This window comes from Nannobrachium achirus, assembly GCF_963921795.1.
Source record: "Nannobrachium achirus genome assembly, chromosome: 7".
NCBI lineage: Eukaryota > Metazoa > Chordata > Actinopteri > Myctophiformes > Myctophidae > Nannobrachium > Nannobrachium achirus.
Window position 1 is genome coordinate 12,066,253 of NC_137816.1, and position 21,259 is coordinate 12,087,511.

The 21,259-nt window shown below is 42.4% G+C and overlaps 1 protein-coding gene across 1 annotated transcript in view; it reads left to right on the top strand.

Annotated features, from left to right (window-relative positions):
* The window catches only part of greb1 (growth regulating estrogen receptor binding 1), a gene marked incomplete at its 3' end in the record, with an annotated part of 64,493 nt that extends 45,219 nt beyond the window's left edge, over positions 1–19,274 (top strand). Inside the window, exons 23-34 of the mRNA XM_080730054.1 lie at positions 372–528; positions 2,048–2,150; positions 3,436–3,591; positions 5,453–5,589; positions 6,619–6,780; positions 8,071–8,275; positions 9,270–9,432; positions 11,352–11,470; positions 12,762–12,994; positions 16,493–16,693; positions 18,058–18,196; positions 19,111–19,274. Coding sequence (XP_080586180.1) covers positions 372–528; positions 2,048–2,150; positions 3,436–3,591; positions 5,453–5,589; positions 6,619–6,780; positions 8,071–8,275; positions 9,270–9,432; positions 11,352–11,470; positions 12,762–12,994; positions 16,493–16,693; positions 18,058–18,196; positions 19,111–19,274 — 1,939 coding nt within the window. The remainder of the gene's footprint in view (positions 1–371; positions 529–2,047; positions 2,151–3,435; positions 3,592–5,452; positions 5,590–6,618; positions 6,781–8,070; positions 8,276–9,269; positions 9,433–11,351; positions 11,471–12,761; positions 12,995–16,492; positions 16,694–18,057; positions 18,197–19,110) is intronic.
* Between the last annotated feature and the right edge of the window lie 1,985 nt (positions 19,275–21,259).

Consider the following 21,259-nt stretch of genomic DNA (forward strand, 5'->3'; position numbering starts at 1 on the left):
CTATTTGACAGTTTGGCCAGTCTTGTCGAATATTCGACTATTCGAATACTTTGAGGTTGAATAATTCGAATACTAAAAATCACTATTCGTGAATGCCCTAGTACATAGTAACGCATGCACACATATACTGTACGTACACGATGCACCGTGGTTGAGTGGTTAGCCCATGTTGCCTCTTAGCAGTGGAGTTTGCATGTTCCTACGGTGTTTACATGGGTGTCCTCCCATACCAGAAGACGTGCATGTTACAGACATACGCCTTCCCGTGTCCTTGAGCATGGCACTGGTATTAGACATGGATTTGGTCCCCGGATGCTGGGTGGCTGCCTAACGTGTGATGTGTGTGATGTGTGTGATGTGTGTGTGCGCAGGCCCCTGCTCAGTAAGATGATGACGTGCACAGAGCAGTCTCTGTACTACCGCCAGTGGACCGTTCCCCGGCCGCTCCACATGGACAGCAACAATCAGACAGAAGGACGCAGCGATAACTTCCACCCACGCAGACTGCTGCTCAGTGGACCCCCACAGGTAGGCTGCACACTCTCTGTCTCTGGCAACATCATTGTGAGCTTGGAGGTCCATTCAGCTGTTCTTATCAATGAAATGATGTTACATTTTTGGAGTTAGCTGGTTTCTGCCCCACAGCAGAGATATATAAGTTATCGGTGCACATGGTTATGCCTTATTACACTTTTGTTAATGTTATGCTGCTAACTTATTAGCTTTATTATTCTTATGTTAACCCATTTAGGCCTGAACACATTATGACGCAATATTTTATGCTTTAACTATTGAAAAATAGCAGATATACAAGCTCACAGCGAGCTTGTAGATCTGCTATTTTTGAAAAATCGTGAAAATTAGAATTTTGACCCGATTCTATAAGTGTCTTTTGAATCCTTCTAAGATTTTTGGAAAAAACCTATGTTTTTATGTCAGCAATCTGGCCAGCCATCGTCAAAGAAAAGGTCCTTTTCACTTAACTGGAGCTCAGTTAGTCTGTTCTTGAGAGACTACTGTGTCAGTGGTGCTCAAATCTTTTCATGTGAAGGACCCCCAAAATGATATTTATTTGGCCACGGACCCGCATCTCAAAATATTTAGTTCCAGGGACCACCCAGAAGCAAAATTTGAGTTACAACCGTTCGCTTTGAAAATACATATATTCAAAGATTTGCACACATTTTCATGACTTTTTCAAAAATAGTACTACCTGGAGTAGTGACAAAGAAACCCTCTTGATTCTTTCTTACTGGCATCTGTGCAACAAGTGCTGGTGGAGCAAAAAACGCAATTCCGTCTTGCAATATAGAATGGGTCCCACCCAGGGACGTGCTGGCCATTGGGAAAAGCGGGACAACTCCCGAACGGCCAGTTCATTCCAGGCCGGTCCAGGCCGGCCACTAGGAAAAAAATAAAAATAAAATGTCGGCCCTTCGTTCCATTTTGGGGGCTGGGCGGCCAACAAAGTAAATTGTCTCTGTCGGGCAGAAACCTCGTATCTCCAAGTTTCAAGTGTGTACATTTTTTCGCAGAGCAAAGCCCTGCTTCATCATACAAGGCCGTCGCACAAAAGTAGTGAAAACAGTCGATCTACAAGCACACAACGCCTCGCACCGCGAGGCGTTGTGTGCTTGTAGATCGTCTGTTTTCACTAGTTTAAATCATTTTTTAATTTATAAATACAAAACAAACGGTTTTGGACATACAAGGTTTCTACCCGACAACAACGAAATATAGGCCTAACTCATGTAATTGGCCCACTGGCTTGTCACTTGTCATGATCTGAAATGGCAAATCTTTGAGTAGTGAGGGCCTCTCCAACTCTTTTTCCCGGGCTGAATCAGGGGCCCAACATGTCCCTGGTCCCACCATCCCTGAGATAAAAAACTAAACAAAAGAAAACTGTATCAAATGGACCCGTGGCCTAATACATATCAAATTGGGGGTCCTTGAAATGAAAAGGTTTGAGAATTAGTGAACACACATATCACACGTTGGATGTTTCTTCTAAGGTTAACTGTGGGCTGTCCTGTTTGTGGTTTAGGTGGGGAAGACAGGGGCGTATCTCCACTTCCTGGCCATCCTGTCTCGGATGCTGATCCGACTGATGGAGGTGGACATCTACGACGAGGAGGACATCAACTGCAGTCAGTACACAATCATCATCATGACGCCTTGATGCCATGTTAAACTCTGATAGAACTTTGGCTTGTACCCAGGGGTCATCGCCACGGTGGCTTGTGGTTACAGGGTTCCCACGGTCATGAAATTCCTGGAAATATTCCAGTAACTGGAAAAGTTTTGGAATTGATCAAGGGTCCTGGAAGGTCCTGGAAAAAATAGCTATGCATTGTCTTTGGTTATTGATTTTGTTAATACCTCTGAAATGACAAATTAACTCATTTACTGCCTATGACTAGTTTGACGAGTTATATGGATGTGTCCACTCTGCCTATGACTAGTATGACGAGTTTGAAAAAAAAAATAATAATAATAAAAAAAAAAATTGAATTTTTTTTTTTTGAAAAAATATTTTTGGACCCCATCAAATCTAGTAAGCATGATTTCAATCGCGATTTTGCATGTTCAACCCCCATACAACCCCATCTTTCAAACAGGGCGGCCATTTTTGTTTACATAACATGTAAAACATAATGGCTATTATCTCAAGAATGCCTGAACGGATTTCCAATCGGATTGTTTTGTTTGAAAGCTGTGAACAAACTGCACAAACATGGTGCATCATCTGTGCATGGGCGTGCATGATCAGTGCACTATAAATTACATTGAAGTCTATGGAGGCTTCTGGCGGGGAACCCTGATGGGAGCTGTTTCAAAATGGCAGTAAATGAGTTTTAAACATTGGCCAAATTTTCAAATATTAGAGGCAGAAATTGGGAAAATAGCAGATCTACATGCTCACAACGCCTCGCAACGCGAGGCGTTGTGAGCATGTAGATCTGCTATTTTCACAATAGAACAGTGTTATACCAAATTCCTCAACTCTTAGTGGTCGTCAGGGTGGGGGGTCCCCAGCTAAAAAATGATTATTTCGGGGGTCACGGCCTGAAAAGGTTGAGAACCACTGGCATACACTACCTGTCTTTGGGCATTGCGCATAGGAGTAAGCGACACGTTATTGAGCTGAATTATTGTTATATAGTCCTGGAAATCGGGTTAAATATTCTGGAAAAGTTTTGGAAACTAATTGGTAAAGATGTGTGGGAACCCTGTGGTTACTTTACTGGTTACTTACTCTGACCTTTCAGTTTACAAGAATGCTGTTGATATATATTGTGATCTGGGAGCTAGGAAACCCAAGGTGTTTAACATGGCTTCAAATGTTTAATAAATGTGTGAATCTTCTGATATTTTCATGTATTTGTTATTTTTCAATTGTAGTTTACCAGAATGCTGTGTTTGTGCGTGCAGGTGCCCAGGTAGAGGGAGTACAGTATCACCCAGCAGGTTCTCGCTGGCCCAGCCTGGATGTTATGAGGTCCATGCCGTTTGACTACGTCATCCATGACCCCAAATACGATGATATCAGCACCATCTACTGCCCTGGATACAAACCCAGCGCTGAAGGTAGACATGTACACATACACTAGGGGTGTAACGATATAGTAACTGTATCGAAATATCGTTTTTAACTTAAAAAATTGAAGTATATCGAAATGAAAACAGCTAAAATCGAATAGTATCGTTTTTATTTTGTATCGTATCGAATCGGCAGTGCAAATAATCAATCGTATCGATACTACCTACTTGTGCATTGTATTTAGCATTTTTAACACATCGGACGCCCACGTGGTTTTGATGTATTAATTTGCTGGTGCCCATGGCAACGCGTAATTTTACCTACCGGCGAGAGTACTGGCGAGAAAAGTAATCCGAGTAAATGTAATCCGAGTATGTCCTGTTTATTTCGCGAAAATCTTTTCTTTCAGTCAGGACCGTTTTTTATCATTTCTAAGCCACAGTGTTTGTGTTACGGCATGTAGAAGAGGCTGCCGTTTTGAGAAAAAAATGAAAAAAGGAAGAGAATCCGGAGAAAACAGCATTTTTGTGCAGCCGCTAAACAGGAAGTCAACGAGACACACAGCACGTCCGGGTGACGTAATTGCGCGCTGCATGTTGGGAAATGGAGTTTGTTTCATCACCGCGGTAGCCAAGTGCAGTAGCTACAGTACAGTATAGTTTACTGTACAACGCGTCAAACGCGTCGCGGGCCTCCAGCGACATCAAAGAAATTGACTTGTAGACACCACGTGGGCATCCGATGTGTTAAGAAGAAAAAAATAAAAGGAGGGGTTTAATTACTTTTCCTTTCCATATAGCTACACTGGTCTATCGATAAATGTATGTAATCTCTGGGTTCATGTCAAGGTGCAGGTTTGTCAATATACAATGACCATGTATTTGGTAGATAATCACTGTGTTTACTTATTTATATCCATAATAATACATGTTTTGCTTAAAAACCTGCACTATCCACACCTTTCACACAGATTTAATTTCTTTGCTAAATAGTTACTATATCGATTTTAAATCATTGAATCGAATCGTATCGTATCGCCATGAATGAACCAATATCGTCCATGTATCGTATAGTCAACCATGTATCGTGATATGTATCGAAACGCTATTAAAATGTATCATCACACCCCTAACATACACATATACTTATTTATTTTATCTTATTTATTTTCAACATGGCTGAGGAAAGCTCGGAGTCCAAGAATTTCACTCCCAGTAAAGCCTGATTTACACTTGGTTGTGCATCGTGTCTTGCACCGAAAATAGCTGATCTACAAGGCCACAATGCGGTTTTTTTAGATTGATATTCAAATGCATTTGTCATATTGTTGCTGATGTTCTGACATATTATCTTGTTTATTATAGTGATGTATTATCTGCTTATTGTAAGTCGCTTTGGATTAAAAGCGTCTGCTAAATGCCTAAACTGTAAACTGTTGTAGACATCGATGTGCAACTAAGTATAAATCAGAGGCAATGTTGTAGACAGACAGACAGTTAAGGTGGTTGCACACTGCACTGCGTGTTTTCGTTGCGTTTTGGAAATCCGAAAGCCGTAGGCCAGGGAGAGAGAGAGGAAAGAGAGAGAGAGCAAGGGACTCAGTGCGACAGCTGCGAAAATCGGGAAAAATCAACCCTGGTCCGAAAATAAATACGAAACAGGCGGCAGTGTGCAAACGTGATTGACATAACGTGAGGTTGAGTTTTTTTATTCACCCACTCTCCGAAATTCACTCCGATATTCGGCCCGAAAAACGCAGCAGTGTGCAAAGACCTTAAGACCAACAGACAGTCAGGTAGGTACCCATACATACATACAGAAATAGGTAAAGTATTCATGTATGTGATTTATTTTCTTTTAAACATGATTGTACCTTGGTCTTGACTCTGCCCCTTGTGTTACCCGCAGGAAACCCTGTGCGTCAGGAGGACGTGTACCTGCGCCGACGGACGTCGAGGATCAAGTTGTCCAAATATGCAGCGTACAACACCTACCATCACTGTGAACAATGTCACCACTACATGGGATTCAACCCCAGATACCAGGTCAGCACGCACACACACACACACACACACACACACACACACACACACACACACACCAGTGTTGTTTTTGACAGCAAATTTTCATTTAGTTTTAGTCATAGTCTTTTGAATAAAATGACATTTAGTTTTAGTCATAATTTAGTCTCCTGAAAAGTTTTAGTTTTAGTCAATCTACAGTTGATTTAGTCAACTGAAATGTATTTTGGCAGGCCTTGATGGCATCGTAATGACTGATTTAACACATGATTGCATGCTGAAAATAGCCGATCTACAAGCTCACAACGCGTCGCAGCGCGATGCGTTGTGAGCTTGTAGATCGGCTATTTTCAGCATGCAACCCCTGTACTGAGAGCAACCAAACATAAAATGACTCTCTTCAGCACTTAAGCCCTTTGCACACAGGCGCGTTTAACCGCACGGATAAAACGGACAATATAATTTTTTGAAAAGAAAACAATGATTCTCTACGACCTCATGCACACCGGCTCCGAATTAGCCGTGCGACGAGTGGCTGCCGCTGTGCGTTTTTTTTCTCGATCGAACCCAGTTCGATTCGTGCGTCTTGTCGCATGCGGTAAAAAATTCATCACTCCTTTTATGAGTGATGAGTTTTTTTTAGGATCCGCAGCGCCGATTCCGCACAGCCTTGCACACCAAATCCAATGCGTTTTATTCATGCCGCAAACGAAAAAAACGCAACTGTGTGCAAAGGGCTTTAGTCCCTCCCTAAGGTTTTAGTCTAGTTTGTATTTTGTTGACGAAATTGTCAACATAATATTTAGTCTTAGTTTTAGTCATCACAGTTTAGTTTTTATTTCGTTTCTATTTAGTTTTCGTCAGTGAAAAAAACACAGCAGACAAACATTTTTCGTCATTGCTTTAGTCGACGAAATCAACACTGACACACACACACACACACACACACACACACACACACACACACACACACACACACACACACACACACACACACACACACACACACACACATTCAGACTCCCTGTCTAATGCTATTCCCTGTACTTCCAGATGTATGAGTCAACGCTGCATGCATTCACCTTCTCCCATCTCCTCCTGGGGGAGGAGACCCAACTCTACTTCATCATCCCAAAGTCCAAAGAACACTACTTCAGCTTCAGCCAACCAGGAGGCCAGCTGGAGAGCATGAGACTGCCCCTCGCCTCTGATTGGGTAAATAAGCTGTCGGTTAAACCCAAGATAAGGACATGCCATTGAGACTCCCTTTAGAGGGTATATGCGCATGCATAAAGTGAGTGGCAAATCGAGTGGCAACGTTAGTGGCAAAGTGAGTTTAATGTCGTTTAATGCAATCAGATAGGACTTTTCTGTGTGGACGTATGGGCTGTCAAAGTAGTTCTTTTTGCCACTCAGTAGGCGTTCCCGGATAACTTCCGGGTATGATGATGATGTCACACGCATACCCTCTATAGATTGAGCCATTATGGCTCAGTCCTTGCACAGCTGGCCTATATAATTTTAATTGAATTATGCTCTATTTGCGTCCATTATTTATTTATTTGGCTGCATGTCTTATATTCCATATTATATTAACACCTTGTATAAATTATAATTGTAATATTTTATCTATTTTGCTTACATGTAAATCATTGAGTCTGTCCCACATAAACTATTATCAGACAGTGGCAGATAAAACAGATCAGTGACAGGCACCGAGCTTTCCTCTATTTCCCCACTAGGTGGTGCCATTTACCAGAATGTTACTTTGAGCCAGTTTAAAAACACATTTTTAAGACAAGAATCAACACATTCCAACCAGAGTTGGAATCTTAAGTTAATATAAGTTGTCTAACGTCAAACAATAAATTCACAATAAATAGTGTTGAGATAAAGGTGTTAACCCATTCAGAACGGGTACACTATATTGTGTATCATTATTTTATGCTTTAACTATTGAAAATAGCAGATATACAAGCTCACAGCACGGCGCCGCGCTGCGAGCTTGTAGATCTGCTATTTTTGAAAATCGTGAAAATTTGAATTTTGACCCGATTCTATAAGTGTCTTTTGAATCCTTCTAAGATTTTTTGAAAAACCTGTTTCTGTCAGCAATCTGGCTGGCCATCGTCAAAGAAAAGGTCCTTTTCACTCAACTGGAGCTCAGTTAGTCTGTTCTTGAGAGACTACTATGTCAGTGGTTCTCAAACCTTTTCATGTGAAGGACCCCCAAAATGATATGTATTTGGCCACGGACCCCCATCTCAAAATATCTAGTTCCAGGGACCACCCAGAAGCAACATTTTAGTTACAAACGTTCGATTTGAAAATACATATATTCAAAGATTTGCACACCTTTTCACGACTTTTTTCAAAAATAGCAGATCTACAAGCTCGCAGCGCGGCACTCGGTGCCGCGCTGCGAGCTTGTATATCTGCTATTTTTCACTGGTTAAAGCATTCAATAATTCTAGGCCTAAATGCTGGTGTGTGTTCCTGTCTCAGAGTCCTGACTGCATCAAGAGCCCCATCTTCACTCCGACCACGGGTCGCCATGAGCACGGCCTGTTCAACCTGTACCACGCCATGGACGGAGCCTCGCACCTCCACATCCTGGTGGTCAAAGAGTACGAGATGGCCGTCTACAAGAAGTACTGGCCCAACCACATCATGCTGGTGCTGCCCACTGTCTACAATGGAGCAGGGATAGGTAGGCCTGCAACTTTTTCATCCTTTTAAACATTTTTTTTTCTTTTTTTTTTTTGAAGACCAGGGGTTCTCAAACCTTTTTAGGCCGTGACCCCCAAAATAAACATATTTGAACTGGGCACCCCCACCCTGACAAGCACTTGGAATAAGCCCTATTCACGGCCCGCCCACTCAGCAAATTTCTCAGCAACTTCCTGGTGCTGACGTCAGTTTAGAAGGGTAAAATAACACAGAAATTGCTGGACTTAAAGCCAACAAATCATTATTTCGAACGGTAAAGTAAATTGTAATGCTTTGTGCCTTTTACTATCTTGTGTTCTTGATCATGCTAGCCATATTTTATACTGTACTATTCAGAAATTGCATTAAATTTGCGATTTCTGTGTTAACTCTATGGGCTTTTAGCAGGGTTTTACCCTTCAAAACGTGACTTCAGCACCAGGAAGTTGCTGAGTGGGCAGGCTGTGATTCAGATTCAGATTCAGATTCAGATTACTTTATTAACCATTGTGTAATACACATAGGAATTTGCTTTGGCATACTACAATTTTGCATTCAAATCATTTTTTCACATATAACATAAAAACAAAAAACAGACAAACACCGACAGAACGCAACACGTAGTCACCACAGCAGCCATGGGCGGCGCTATGTGAATAGGCGCTATGTGAATAGGTATAATTGTAGGTTTTACATTTAATGTGACTCGGTTCCACAGATAAATATTGTCACAAATATGTTCGCCTCTTGCTTACTTAATATTGGACAGTTTGGCCAGTTTGGTATTAAAACGGTCTTGAAAGTCCTTAAATTATCACCTTATAAATGCAGATACCTGAAGTCTTAATTCGTTTCTCCTTTTGCCATCTGGACTGGACACCCACTCCATGGAACATTACTGAAACAAATGTGACCTTTTAGGCTGAGCCTGTCTTCCCCTCTCTTCACTATAGCCATCCACCCTAAATAACCACACCCTCTCTGTTCTCTGATAGGTGCAGCCCACTTCCTGATCAAGGAGCTGTCCAGTCACAACCTGGAGCTGGAGAGGAGCCGCCGCGTGGAGGGAGGGGGGCCAGCGGTGGACGTGTGGCCCTTCATCATCCTGGCTGATGACTCCTGTGTCATGTGGAACACGGTGGACCTCGATGCGCGCAGGTACTGGGACGATAATCGCTATTATCGTTTATCGCGATAAAAAAACACTCACGATGATCGCGAGTCCTCCCGTTGTGCACTGGGATGAATTCACCTTTCATTTTCCGAGCTGTATTATCCAGTACCATTTCAAGCCTTTAAAACGGACACTGAGTTAACTACTTGATGCAGTCTTTTTTATTTTCACTCTGTACCAAAAAATAGCCAATCTACAAGCTCACAACGCGTCGCAATGCGACGCGTTGTGAGCTTGTAGATCGTCTATTTTTTGGCAAATGTTCCGCCACAGGATAATAGATGTTGGAGATATTTTGATTATCGTGATAATAATCCTTGCGGGGAGGGTGATATTTGTCACTGCGCGTACACCTACGGGCTGGAGCAGCACCGGTCAGCAGGGAGTGTGGAGTGGGATGGAGTAGGGCGCCGGTGGGGGCTCCTCACTGGCAGGAGAGCCAGTAAGTCATAACAGCAGTGACAACACACATACATTTATGAGGGGAGGAAACAATTGACTAAACTAAATTGGGGAATGGATTTTAAGAAATATACTACATAATATATATTTTATTTAATTCATGCTATGTATATAGCTGTTTTGTTGCACGTGGGTGCGTGTCTAGGCTAGAGTACCAAACGAGCTGCGACCATCACATTTGGCATGGATCTTTCACCACAATGGTCTGAAATGTTCAAATGACCACGCTCCAAACACAATTATCATAGAGCATCTGGGGTGCACTCCAGCGCTAGAGCGTATTCACGAATGCACCCATAATTCTGTGAGACCCTCAATTGTATCAGTAGTACTAGTAGTACCGCTACTATTTCTACTGTACTTACTTACTGCTACTAATACCACCGCTATTACTGTTATTAGTAATTCTAAATACAGGGTTCCCACGGTCATGACATTCCTGGAAATATTTTGAAATTAGAAAAATATTTTTCCAGTACTGGAAAAGTTTTGGAATTGATCAAGGGTCCTGGAAGTCCTGGAAAAAAAATGCTATCCGTTGTCTTTGTTTATTGATTTTGTTAATACCTCTGATATATTAGAGGCAGAAATTGTGAAAATAGCAGATCTACAACGCGAGGCGTTGTGAGCATGTAGATCTTCTATTTTCACAATAGAACCCTGTTATACAAAATTCCTCAACTCGTAGTGCCCGTCAGCGCCCCCAGTTCAAACATGATTATTTCGGGGGTCACGGCCTGAAAAGGTTGAGAACCACCTGGCATATACTACCTGTCTTTGGGCATTGCGCATAGGAGTAAGCGACCTGTTATTGAGCTGAATTATTGTTATATAGTCCTGGAAATTGGGTTAAATATTCTGGAAAAGTTTTGGAAAAGTTTTGGAAATTAATTGGTAAAAATGTGTGGGAACCCTGTAAATCAGGGGTCTTCAACAGGGGGTCCGGGAACCCTAGGGGGTCCTCAGAGTTACTACAGGGGGTCCTCCAAATCTTCCAATCCTTTTCATATTAACAACTTGAACCCTAGTGTCCATATTCTGAGAACTTTAGCCAAAAATAGCAGATCTACAAGCTCACAACGCCTCGCGCTGCGAGGCGTTATGAGCTTGTAGATCGGCTATTTTTGGCAAAGAGGTTTGCTGTAGAGGGGAAAAAGAGCAGACTAAGTATACAGAGTAAAAGGTCACGTTTATTAGGTAATGACTGCTCAAGTGGTTAAATATCTGAAAACACAAATTGACATGAATCCAAAATACACTGATGATTGTGCTGTCAAACGATGAAACTATATGGAATCTATGAAAAGGTTGTGGGGGTCCCTGCTTCATCTCTCTCTCAACTAGGGGTCCTTGGCCTGAAAACGTTGAAGACCCCTGCTGTAAATAGTATTGCTATTTACTAGTTCAGTGCTAATGATGAAATGTTGTGTGTTTGTGGCAGTGGTCCAGTGGAGCGCACCGTGTCGCTGAAGCAGGTCCTGCAGCACATGGAGGCCTGTCCTGACCTGGCCCACTACGGGATCTGTGGCATCAGGAAGTGGAGCGGCCGAGGACTCTCAGGTCAGTCAGGGTCCACCAGCTTCTTCTGGGCACTGCCCTCACACATCCCGTATCACGTGCAGAATGTCTTGACCCATTTAGGCCTAGAATTATTGAATGCTTTAACTGTCGAAAAATAGCAGATATACAAGCTCACAGCGCGGCACCGAGTGCCGCGCCGCGAGCTTGTAGATCTGCTATTTTTGTTGTGAAAATTTTTGTTGTGAAAATCTTTGAATATATGTATTTTCAAAGCAAACGATTGTAACTAAAATGTTGCTTCTGGGTGGTCCCTGGAACTAAATATTTTGAGATGGGGGGTCCGTGGCCAAATACATCATTTTGGGGGTCCTTCACATGAAAAGGTTTGAGAACCACTGACATAGTAGTCTCTCAAGAACAGACTAACTGAGCTCCAGTTAAGTAAAAATGACTTTTTCTTTGACGATGGCGAGCCAGATTGCTGACATAGAAACATAGGTTTTTCCAAAAAAAACTTAGAAGGATTCAAAAGACACGTATAGAATCGGGTCAAAATTCAAATTTTCACGATTGTTCAAAAATAGCAGATCTACAAGCTCGCAGCGCGGCAGACTTCTTCTTGTTCTGGGCACTGGGGCGGAGATGGAGGTTGGGGAGCCGGGAGGGGACAGTTTATAAATGGATAAATGGAAATGTTTTCCAGACCACAACAATAGACGATCTACCAGCTGTGTGTGAAGCTACTTGCACACATTTTCATGACTTTTTTTCAAAAATAGCAGATCTACAAGCTCGCAGCGTGGCACTCGGTGCCGCGCTGTGAGCTTGTATCTGCTGTATCTGCTATTTTTCACTGGTTAAAGCATTCAACAGTAAATATCCACTATGACACGCATAGGAGTAAGCGACCTGTTATTGAGCTGAATTATTGTTATATAGTCCTGGAAATTGGGTTAAATATTCTGGAAAAGTTTTGGAAATGAATTGGTAAAGATGTGTGGGAACCCTGTGTTATTAGTACTTCTAAACTTTTTTTAAAAAAAATCTTAGAAGGATTCAAAAGACACTTATAGAATCGGGGTCAAAATTCAAATCTTCAAGATTTTTCAAAAATAGCAGATCTACAAGCTCGCAGCGCGGCACTCGGTGCCGCGCTGTGAGCTTGTATATCTGCTATTTTTCAACAGTTAAGGCATAAAATAATGATACACAATAATGTGTAACCCTTCTGAATGGGTTAAATGTAATCGAACTGACTGCTTTTTTGCTTAGATTTCGTCCTAGTTTTAGCCGACATAATGAACCCTGCTTCTTCTCGTGGCGTGTGCAGGGACCAGGGCCAGGGAGTCCTTCTCCAGAGGTCACCTCCACGACTTTGTGCTGCTCAACGTGGACCTGGGCCAGAACATCCACTACGACCAGGAGCGTTTCACCTGTCACGACGTGGACTTCACCCTGAGAGCGCACAGCGCCGGGCTGCTGCTCTGCCGCTTCAACACCTTCAGCGTCATGAAGAAGCACATCGCCATAGGAGGGTACAAGACCTTCATCATCAAGACCAAGGTACGTGGCTGATCGTCTGCCCTCAGGGTTTCCTGCAGGAAAAAGTCTTGACCAGGGGGGGATGTCATGGCGCACGCGCAAAGCGCGTGCGCCGAAATTTTTGGATAATTAATTAATTAATTCGAGTAATTAATTCACTTAATTTTTTATATTAATTCTTATTTTTGCCCTATAAAAAACACATGAATGTGCCCATGATGACGGAAAACACAACTACATGCTATCATTCACATTTATTCAACATTGAATAACTACGTTTTTCACAGGACAGTGTAACTTGTTTTTTTCCCCCAGGTTAATCAACCAGCACTCGTGCCATATAAATAGAAGTCTACAGCACAGTAAAAAAAATCGAACCTCTGTTCGAAGTGGAGCTGTGTGTGTGTGTGTGTGTGTGTGTGTGTGTGTGTGTGTGTGTGTGTGTGTGTGTGTGTATTGCAGTTGAAAACAGCGCCCCTCCCTTAACATGTGTGGTCATAAAAGGTACTACCACATTCTTGAGGCTACATACGGACCCACATAGATACACACACGGCCATGTATAGGGAGCTCCACACAGCTCCAAAAAGAAACATTGGTGTAAAGTAACTAAGTAGATTTACTTAAGTACTGTACTTATACTGTACAAAGGAGATTTTCAGGTATTTGCACTTTACTTGAGTATTTCCTGCATTCAGGAGATACCAGCCCTTATGTTTTCTTCAAATGTAAACAAACATGGCTGCCATGTTTGAAAGATAGGGTTGGTTGGTATGGGGGTTAAACATGCAATTTCGCGATCGCGATCATGCCTAGTACATTGTTGGAGGTCCAAAAAGTTTTTTTGAGAAAAAAAAATTTTTTTTAATACCCTTGGGGGGGCGGGGGGGTTTTCAGGCCGGGCGGGGCGCCTGGCCTGTAAAGTGCTGCAGGAAACCCTGGCCCTCACACATCCCATATCATGTGATCATTTGATAATATTTGGAATTTATTTGGACACTTGAAAAAATATTTAGTTTCGTTTTAAACTTGAAGTACAAAGTTATTTTCAGTCAGTTCTAACCAAAATGGCTATTATCTCAACGTTTTCCTTGCAACATAATCACTGAAATATTGTCACTGTCGGGCAGAAACCTTGTATCTCCAAGTTTCAAATGTGTACATCTTTTGGTAAAGCAAAGCCCTGCTTCATCATACAAGACTGCCGCACAAAACTAGTGAAAATAGCTGATTTACAAGCACACTTGCGAGGCGTTGTGTGCTTGTAGATCGGCTGTTTTCACTAGTTTAGTACATTTTATAGATGATAAATACTAAACGAAGGGTTTTGGTCATACAAGGTTTCCACCCGACAACGATGATATGCCATAAATAAAAGGTGCTGGGAGTGAAAATTATAATGTAGGGGTGCCTCGGATTAAAAAGATATTTATGGGGTGCCCTGAGACAAAAAAGTTTGGGAACCCCTGATCTAAATAACAAGCAACATAATCGTGATTATTATGGACGGGTACACATTAAAGTGTATTACAGTACATGTACAGTATGTAGTACAGTAATAAAAATGAAATAAATAAAAAATATTTTCTATGAAAGCCAATGGTGTAATAGTTTTGGAATTGTTTTTCTAGCTGCTACAGAGGAATAGGTTATAATAATAATAAGGTTTTTTTTTTTTTTTTTTTCAAATCTTCCATTAATACATAATGGAAGAGAGAGCCATGATGACATCTGGTTTCAGGGTCAGAACTGTTCTTGTCCACAGGCCATAGTGACGTTTGGGATTACAAGAATTCACCAGCCACCTACTATTTCTTACAATTTTACAAGTCACATAGGATTCATGAATTAGAACAGGATGACTCAGTGCAAGAGACACAGCTGCTCCACTTTCCTAAATATGATAACATGATAAACACATTTTTCCTAATTCCAAGAAATGTGTAACTTTTACAAACACATGTATATTATTGAAGAAAACAACTAAGGACAAATGTTGTAATTTCCTGTGTAGCATAAAAAAGAAATCATGATATTTATCTAACTTTGAATTATTTGTAATTAATTAATTTGAATATTTATTAACTTGTAATTCTTTCATTCCATCATTCCTAAGCGAAGTGATAACTGAAATCTGTCGATGTTTGATTGTCTTTAGCAGCTAATACTGTTACTCTGTATTGGTTTCACGTTTGCCAGTGGTGCTTTGGGATTTATTTTTCCGGGCGGACGGTCATTTATTGACGTCACGTGCACGCGCGTGCATGCGCCTCTAGAGGCTATTTAGATAGAAAGGATGTCAGCAGATCTAATGGTGGGAAAACAATAGTTTTCTAGTCTTAATTACATTTGCATTGTTAGGCCTACTTAAGATTTTATGTTCTACTTTCTTTAAATTCATTTAGAAAATACAGCGCTGCAGTAGGATAGAGAAACAAAGTTTGCCTTGAACGAATCTCAAACACTAAATACCACAGTAATGGATGAGGACACACACACATCGACACATGCACATGCAGTCACAGCTGGAAACCTAAGTAGGCTATATATCCATATGAATAGAGGCTTGAGGACGCTCACACATTCACCACTAGAACCTGTTATGCATAGTAGTAGCCACTGATTAAAGTATTGCTTGTAGTTATAGCGGATTCGCGGGGTGGGGGGTTGTCGCGGCTCTCGCCGTCTCGCGGGGGGGGGGGTATGCACGCGTTTACACGGTCGTGCACCGTTCGGTGCCGTCCGTGCGCGTGCATGTGGGGAAATATTTCCGGCCACACGGCGTCCGGTCGCGTCCGGCCCCCAAAGCACTACTGACGTTTGCAGACTAAAATATTCAATGCCCATAATACTCATTTTAATAGGCCTCGAATTATTGAATGCTTTAACCAAGTGAAAAATAGCAGATCTACAAGCTCGCGGCGCGGCACCGAGTGCCACGCTGCGAGCTTGTAGATCTGCTATTTTTGAAAAGGTCGTGTAAATGTGTGCAAATCTTTGAATATAAGTATTTTCAAAGCGAACGTTTGTAACTCAATTTTTTTTGCTTCTGGGTGGTCCCTGGAACTAAATATTTTGAGATGGGGGTCCGTGGGCAAATACATATCATTTTGGGGGTCCTTCACATGAAAAGGTTTGAGAACCACTGACATAGTAGTCTCTCAAGACTAACTGAGCTCCAGTTGAAGTGAAAAGGACCTTTTCTTTGACGACGGCTGGCCAGATTGCTGACATATAGAAACATAGGTTTTTCAAAAAATCTTAGAAGGATCCAAAAGACACTCATAGAATCGGGTCAAAATTTTAATTTTCACGATTTTTCAAAAATAGCAGATCTACAAGCTCGCAGCGCGGCACTCGGTGCCGCGCTGTGAGCTTGTATATCTGCTATTTTTCAACAGTTAAAGCATAAAATAATGATACACAAATTAATGATGTGTACCCGTTCTGAATGGGTTGAATGTAATTGAACTGACTGTTTGCGTAGATAACTAATTTCAAGTGTTGAATGTTCTCCAGATGACGGACGTGCCTACCTCGGTGGGGCCCTCCCAGTACGTCTGTGCCCCCGACAGCAAGCATCTCTTCCTGGCCACCCCCGCCCAGCTGCTCCTGGAGAAGTACCTGCAGCACACCAGCTACCGGCTGTTCCCTCTCAGTACCAAGAAGTACACTCACCCTGTGCTGTCTGTAGACTGCTACCTGAACCTGGGACCTGAGGTTAGTAGCACGCGCACGCACGCACGCACGCACGCACGCACACACGCACACACGCACGCGCACACACACACACACACACACACACACACACACACACACACTACTAGGGCATTCACCAAATATTCGAATATTCGAATATCAAAGTCACTATTCGACGTTGTTCACCGAAGTCGAATATTCGCTCATCTTTATTTTCTCTTTAAAAAATATATAGTTTATAAAGCTTGGCTAGATAGGAAGTCATAATAATCAGTTGTCAGTGCCCCTGGTAGATGATTTTTTTAATGCTGTATACCAGGGGTTCTCAAACCTTTTTAGGCCGTGACCCCCAAAATAAACATATTTGAACTGAAAAGCACTTGGAATTGTAGGTATTACATTTAATGAGACTCGTTTCCGCAGATAAATATTATGAAAATAGCAGATCTACATGCTCACACCGCCTCGCAACACGAGACGATGTGAGCATGTAGATCTGCTATTTTCACAATGTTCGCCTCTTGCTTACTTAATATTTGACAGTTTGGCCAGTCCTGTCGAATATTCGACTATTCGAATACTTTGAGGTCGAATAATTCGAATACTAAAAATCACTATTCGTGAATGCCCTAACACACACACACACACACACACACCGTGTACTGTCTGTAGACTGCTACCTCAACCTACAACCTGAATGCAGTATCAAGTACACGTCACACACACATACACATACACAGCCAAAACAAGAAGTGGACACCCACACACACACACACACACACACACACACACACACACACACACACACACACACACACCCACACACACACACACACGCACGCACGCACGCACGCACGCACACTACCATTATGAATTATTGTATTGGTTGCTGTACAATATAATACAGTAGATACTGTCGTAGATTAGAGTTTATCATGATTGATTATATGTCACGTTATAGAGTAGATCATGTGTTCATTGATTATATTAATATCTAGGTCTTTATGATGATACTAATACATGATAGTTAGAGGCCTTCAGTAGGCCTCAGTAACTGTTGTTTTGGTAAAGCCTATCTTGTTATGGTACAGCTCGTTCCAGAGGCATTGAAGCCACACAGTATAACTCTAGTGTCTGACCATTCTTCTTGGCAGAACTCCTTTACCACTGCCCAGAGTGATAATTGTACTTCTGTCCATGATATCATGTTACATAAACTTGACCACACCACCACCTAATATAATTGTCTTGTCTCCTCATTTTCTCATGATTATTGATTGATCTGAATTACCACAATACAAATAGTCTGTCTTCAATTATCTCGCACTCATCACAACAAATATCAATAACGTTGCCTCCCTCTCCTCTCCTCTCTCTCTGTGTAGGTGACGGTGTGCTTCGTTAGTTCCAGACCACACTCCATCAACATCAGCACCACAGGCCTGCTGTTCGGAGGCCTGCTCCTCTGCTTCTCTGACCTGTCCGTCACGCCAGGCTTCCTCAAGCAGTTCACCTTCCTCAAAGGTACACTAACACACCCTCATACTCATACACACACATCCACAACAACACAATAATAGCAGGCATGCGCACCACTAAAGCCTCGATCAGAGTCGGCTCCGCGGTGGAAGGCTATCCACCGTGGTGTAGTCTTTTTGAGTCATGAAACTACAACGTTACGTCATTCCTCGCGGTGAAGAGCTTTCCACCGCGACACATCTCTCTGTTTTTACTTTCAGACAGATAGGCTCTTCACCCCGTTCACTGATTGGTCGATTTAGACCAGTCAGTCACGATGAATAGGACTCCATCACTCCACCGTGACTGACTATGATGGCCTTCACTTATTTTCTGACTTGAGGTGGAAAGCTTTCCACCTCAAATTTGCGGTGGATAGCTCTTCACCGCAGACTCTGATCGAGGCTTTAAGCGTTCATCCATAAGTTATTGGAGTATAACAAACAATGACTAAACCATTTTGATTTTGACATGGGGCAACTCAACCAAAGGATGTTGTCTGATGGGTGATGGGATCTATGTAGCTAGTTGACTGCTAGCCGGCATAGCACCCAGTGGTGTGCAGACCGAGCAGTGGTTCTCAAACTTTTTCATGTCAAGGACTCCCATTTGAAAAGATAAGGCAAGATATTTACAGCTATAGCAGTGATTCTCAAACATTTTAATTTCAAGGACCCCCAGTTTGATATGCATTAGACTACGGACCCCCATTCGATACCATTTTGATCTCTGGAACCCCAATCTACACTATCATCATTTAACTCTGAGAGTGTACAAATGGGTCCATTTGGTTCCCCTTGGAACCCCCTCAAGGATCCCTGGGGGTCCCCGGACCCCACTTTGAGAAGCACTGGTGCAGAGCATATAGCAAGGATACTATGTGATTGACTGTTAATTGGTGATCCCCGTCCTCCCATCAGGAGCCACTCTGTGTGTGATCACGGCGGACCGCAGCTCCCTGCGGCAGACGGTGGGAAGACTGGAGCTCGAGGAGGAATGGAGGTTCAGGCTGAGCGACGAGTTTCAGACCGCCAACGCCAAGGAGGACCGGCCACTGTACTTCCTCACAGGGAAACACATCTGATCTGCAAACACGCACACCTACTGTACGTACAGCAGCAAGACCCATGGCATCCGTTTGAATCGCATCAGGATGTATACATGGTCACTGTCCATAGACTGCCAGGAGGACGTGAACGAGGAGACTGATAACTCCCAGGACAGCCAAACTCACAGGGACGTGCTGGCCATTGGGAAAAGCGGGACAACTCCCGAACGGCCGGTTCATTCCCGGCCGGTCCAGGCAGCTAGAAAAGCGAAATAAAATTCAAATAAAATGTCGTCCTTTGTTCCATTTTGGGGGCTGGGCGGCCAACAAAGTAAATTGTCACTGTCTGGCAGAAACCTTGTATCTCCAAGTTTAAATCATTTTTAAAATGATAAATACAAAACAAACGGTTTTGGACATACAAGGTTTCCACCCGACAACAATGAAATATAACTTTTAAAAAAAAATGAGGGCCTCTCCAACTCTTTTTCCAGGGCTAAATCAGGGGCCCAGCACGTCCATGCAAACTCATCTCTCCTCCTTCCAGCATCTTAACTTTTAAGATCAAAATCCCTTTATTTGCCAAATCTACAATGTGCATAGACACATCACGTAGCTTACAGAGTGACATCCAGACAGTAGTCATTAGTAGTCATGGGACTGCAAGACTTCACGTCCCTAACACAGGGACAGACGGCAGACTGCAGATGCTTCACAGAGAGCAGAAGAAAGCTGATCTACCTAATTCAGTAAAGATTGTTTTTTAGTTTTTTAATCTTCAGAGTGAACCACGATTTGAAGCGGAACAGCGGTTACCAAACACTCCAGCAAAGCACGGCTTACAGATAGGAGAGGAGCTTTTCTAAAATATTGGCAGACTGAGACCTCAGCAGACAAGGCAAACGACCCGCAACGCCAAGAGAGCTTGCTCTCTTGAATAATTGAAAACAAATGCTGAAGCCTTCTTTCTGCTAGACCAGGCAGGACAGTTATTTGGTAGTGGTGTGTACCATAAGTGTCCCCAGTGATGAATCATAAGGCGGAGGGATATACTGGATCCAAAGGTTTAAGGATCGAGGGAATTTAGAACCTTGAGGAACTCCCTTTGGTGATGGGGAGAAAGGGGGACATAATGTTACCTATTATAACACACTGGAATCTATCAGAGAAATAATTGTGAAACCATATAAGCAACTGACCCGATCAAAACCTAAAGAAGGCAGTTGTCGTAGAAGCAAGGAGTGGTCAACTGTGTCAAAATCAATTGAGCTAATCTAGTTAGTGCTATGTTGAGGCCTGTAGCCAGGTTGAAAAGCAGATCAAATTGAATACACAACAGACTGAGAGCTGCACAGGGCTTTACTGACTATTTTTGCACACCGTTGAGGAATGAAACATGAGTTCAACCAGTCAATTTGAGGGAGAAACTCAATTTCAGCTTCTGCATGAAGTCAGCAGTAAGGCTAAACACCCACATTTACACATACTGGATATAAATCCATTCCCTTTAGATTTAACAACACATTCTGAATTCAAATTAAATGAATGGTTGAAACTGTGTGTTGGTAATGACAGAAATAGACGTATACGGTATTTACAATACAGCATGTATTGTAGTCATTCATTCTTGTGATTGTAGCAGGAATTCAACAGCCTGTACCAGGACATTTTGTGACCAGAGATAAGTACTGAAGTAAAGTTCACGAGAGGAGAAGAACAATACAAAATAATCCTCAGATGAGAAGCTGCGTACCGTAAACACTTCTAAGCCTCTCGACTCCTACAGAGATGTAGGCACAACAACAGTTTCCACATTGCCCTTCTTCTTCCATGACCAACTCCTGGTCGTATCTGGTGAAGGCTGTCATTATCACAGTGGACACCCTTCTCTTGTCCCAATACAAATGTAAACATACATTTGCTATAAATAAAAAAAAGAATCTTACAAGATCAGTCAGGCGGTTAGAAGCAGGAGCTCTGATACCCATACCTCAGGGTTCCCCAATTACTTTTCCCCAAGG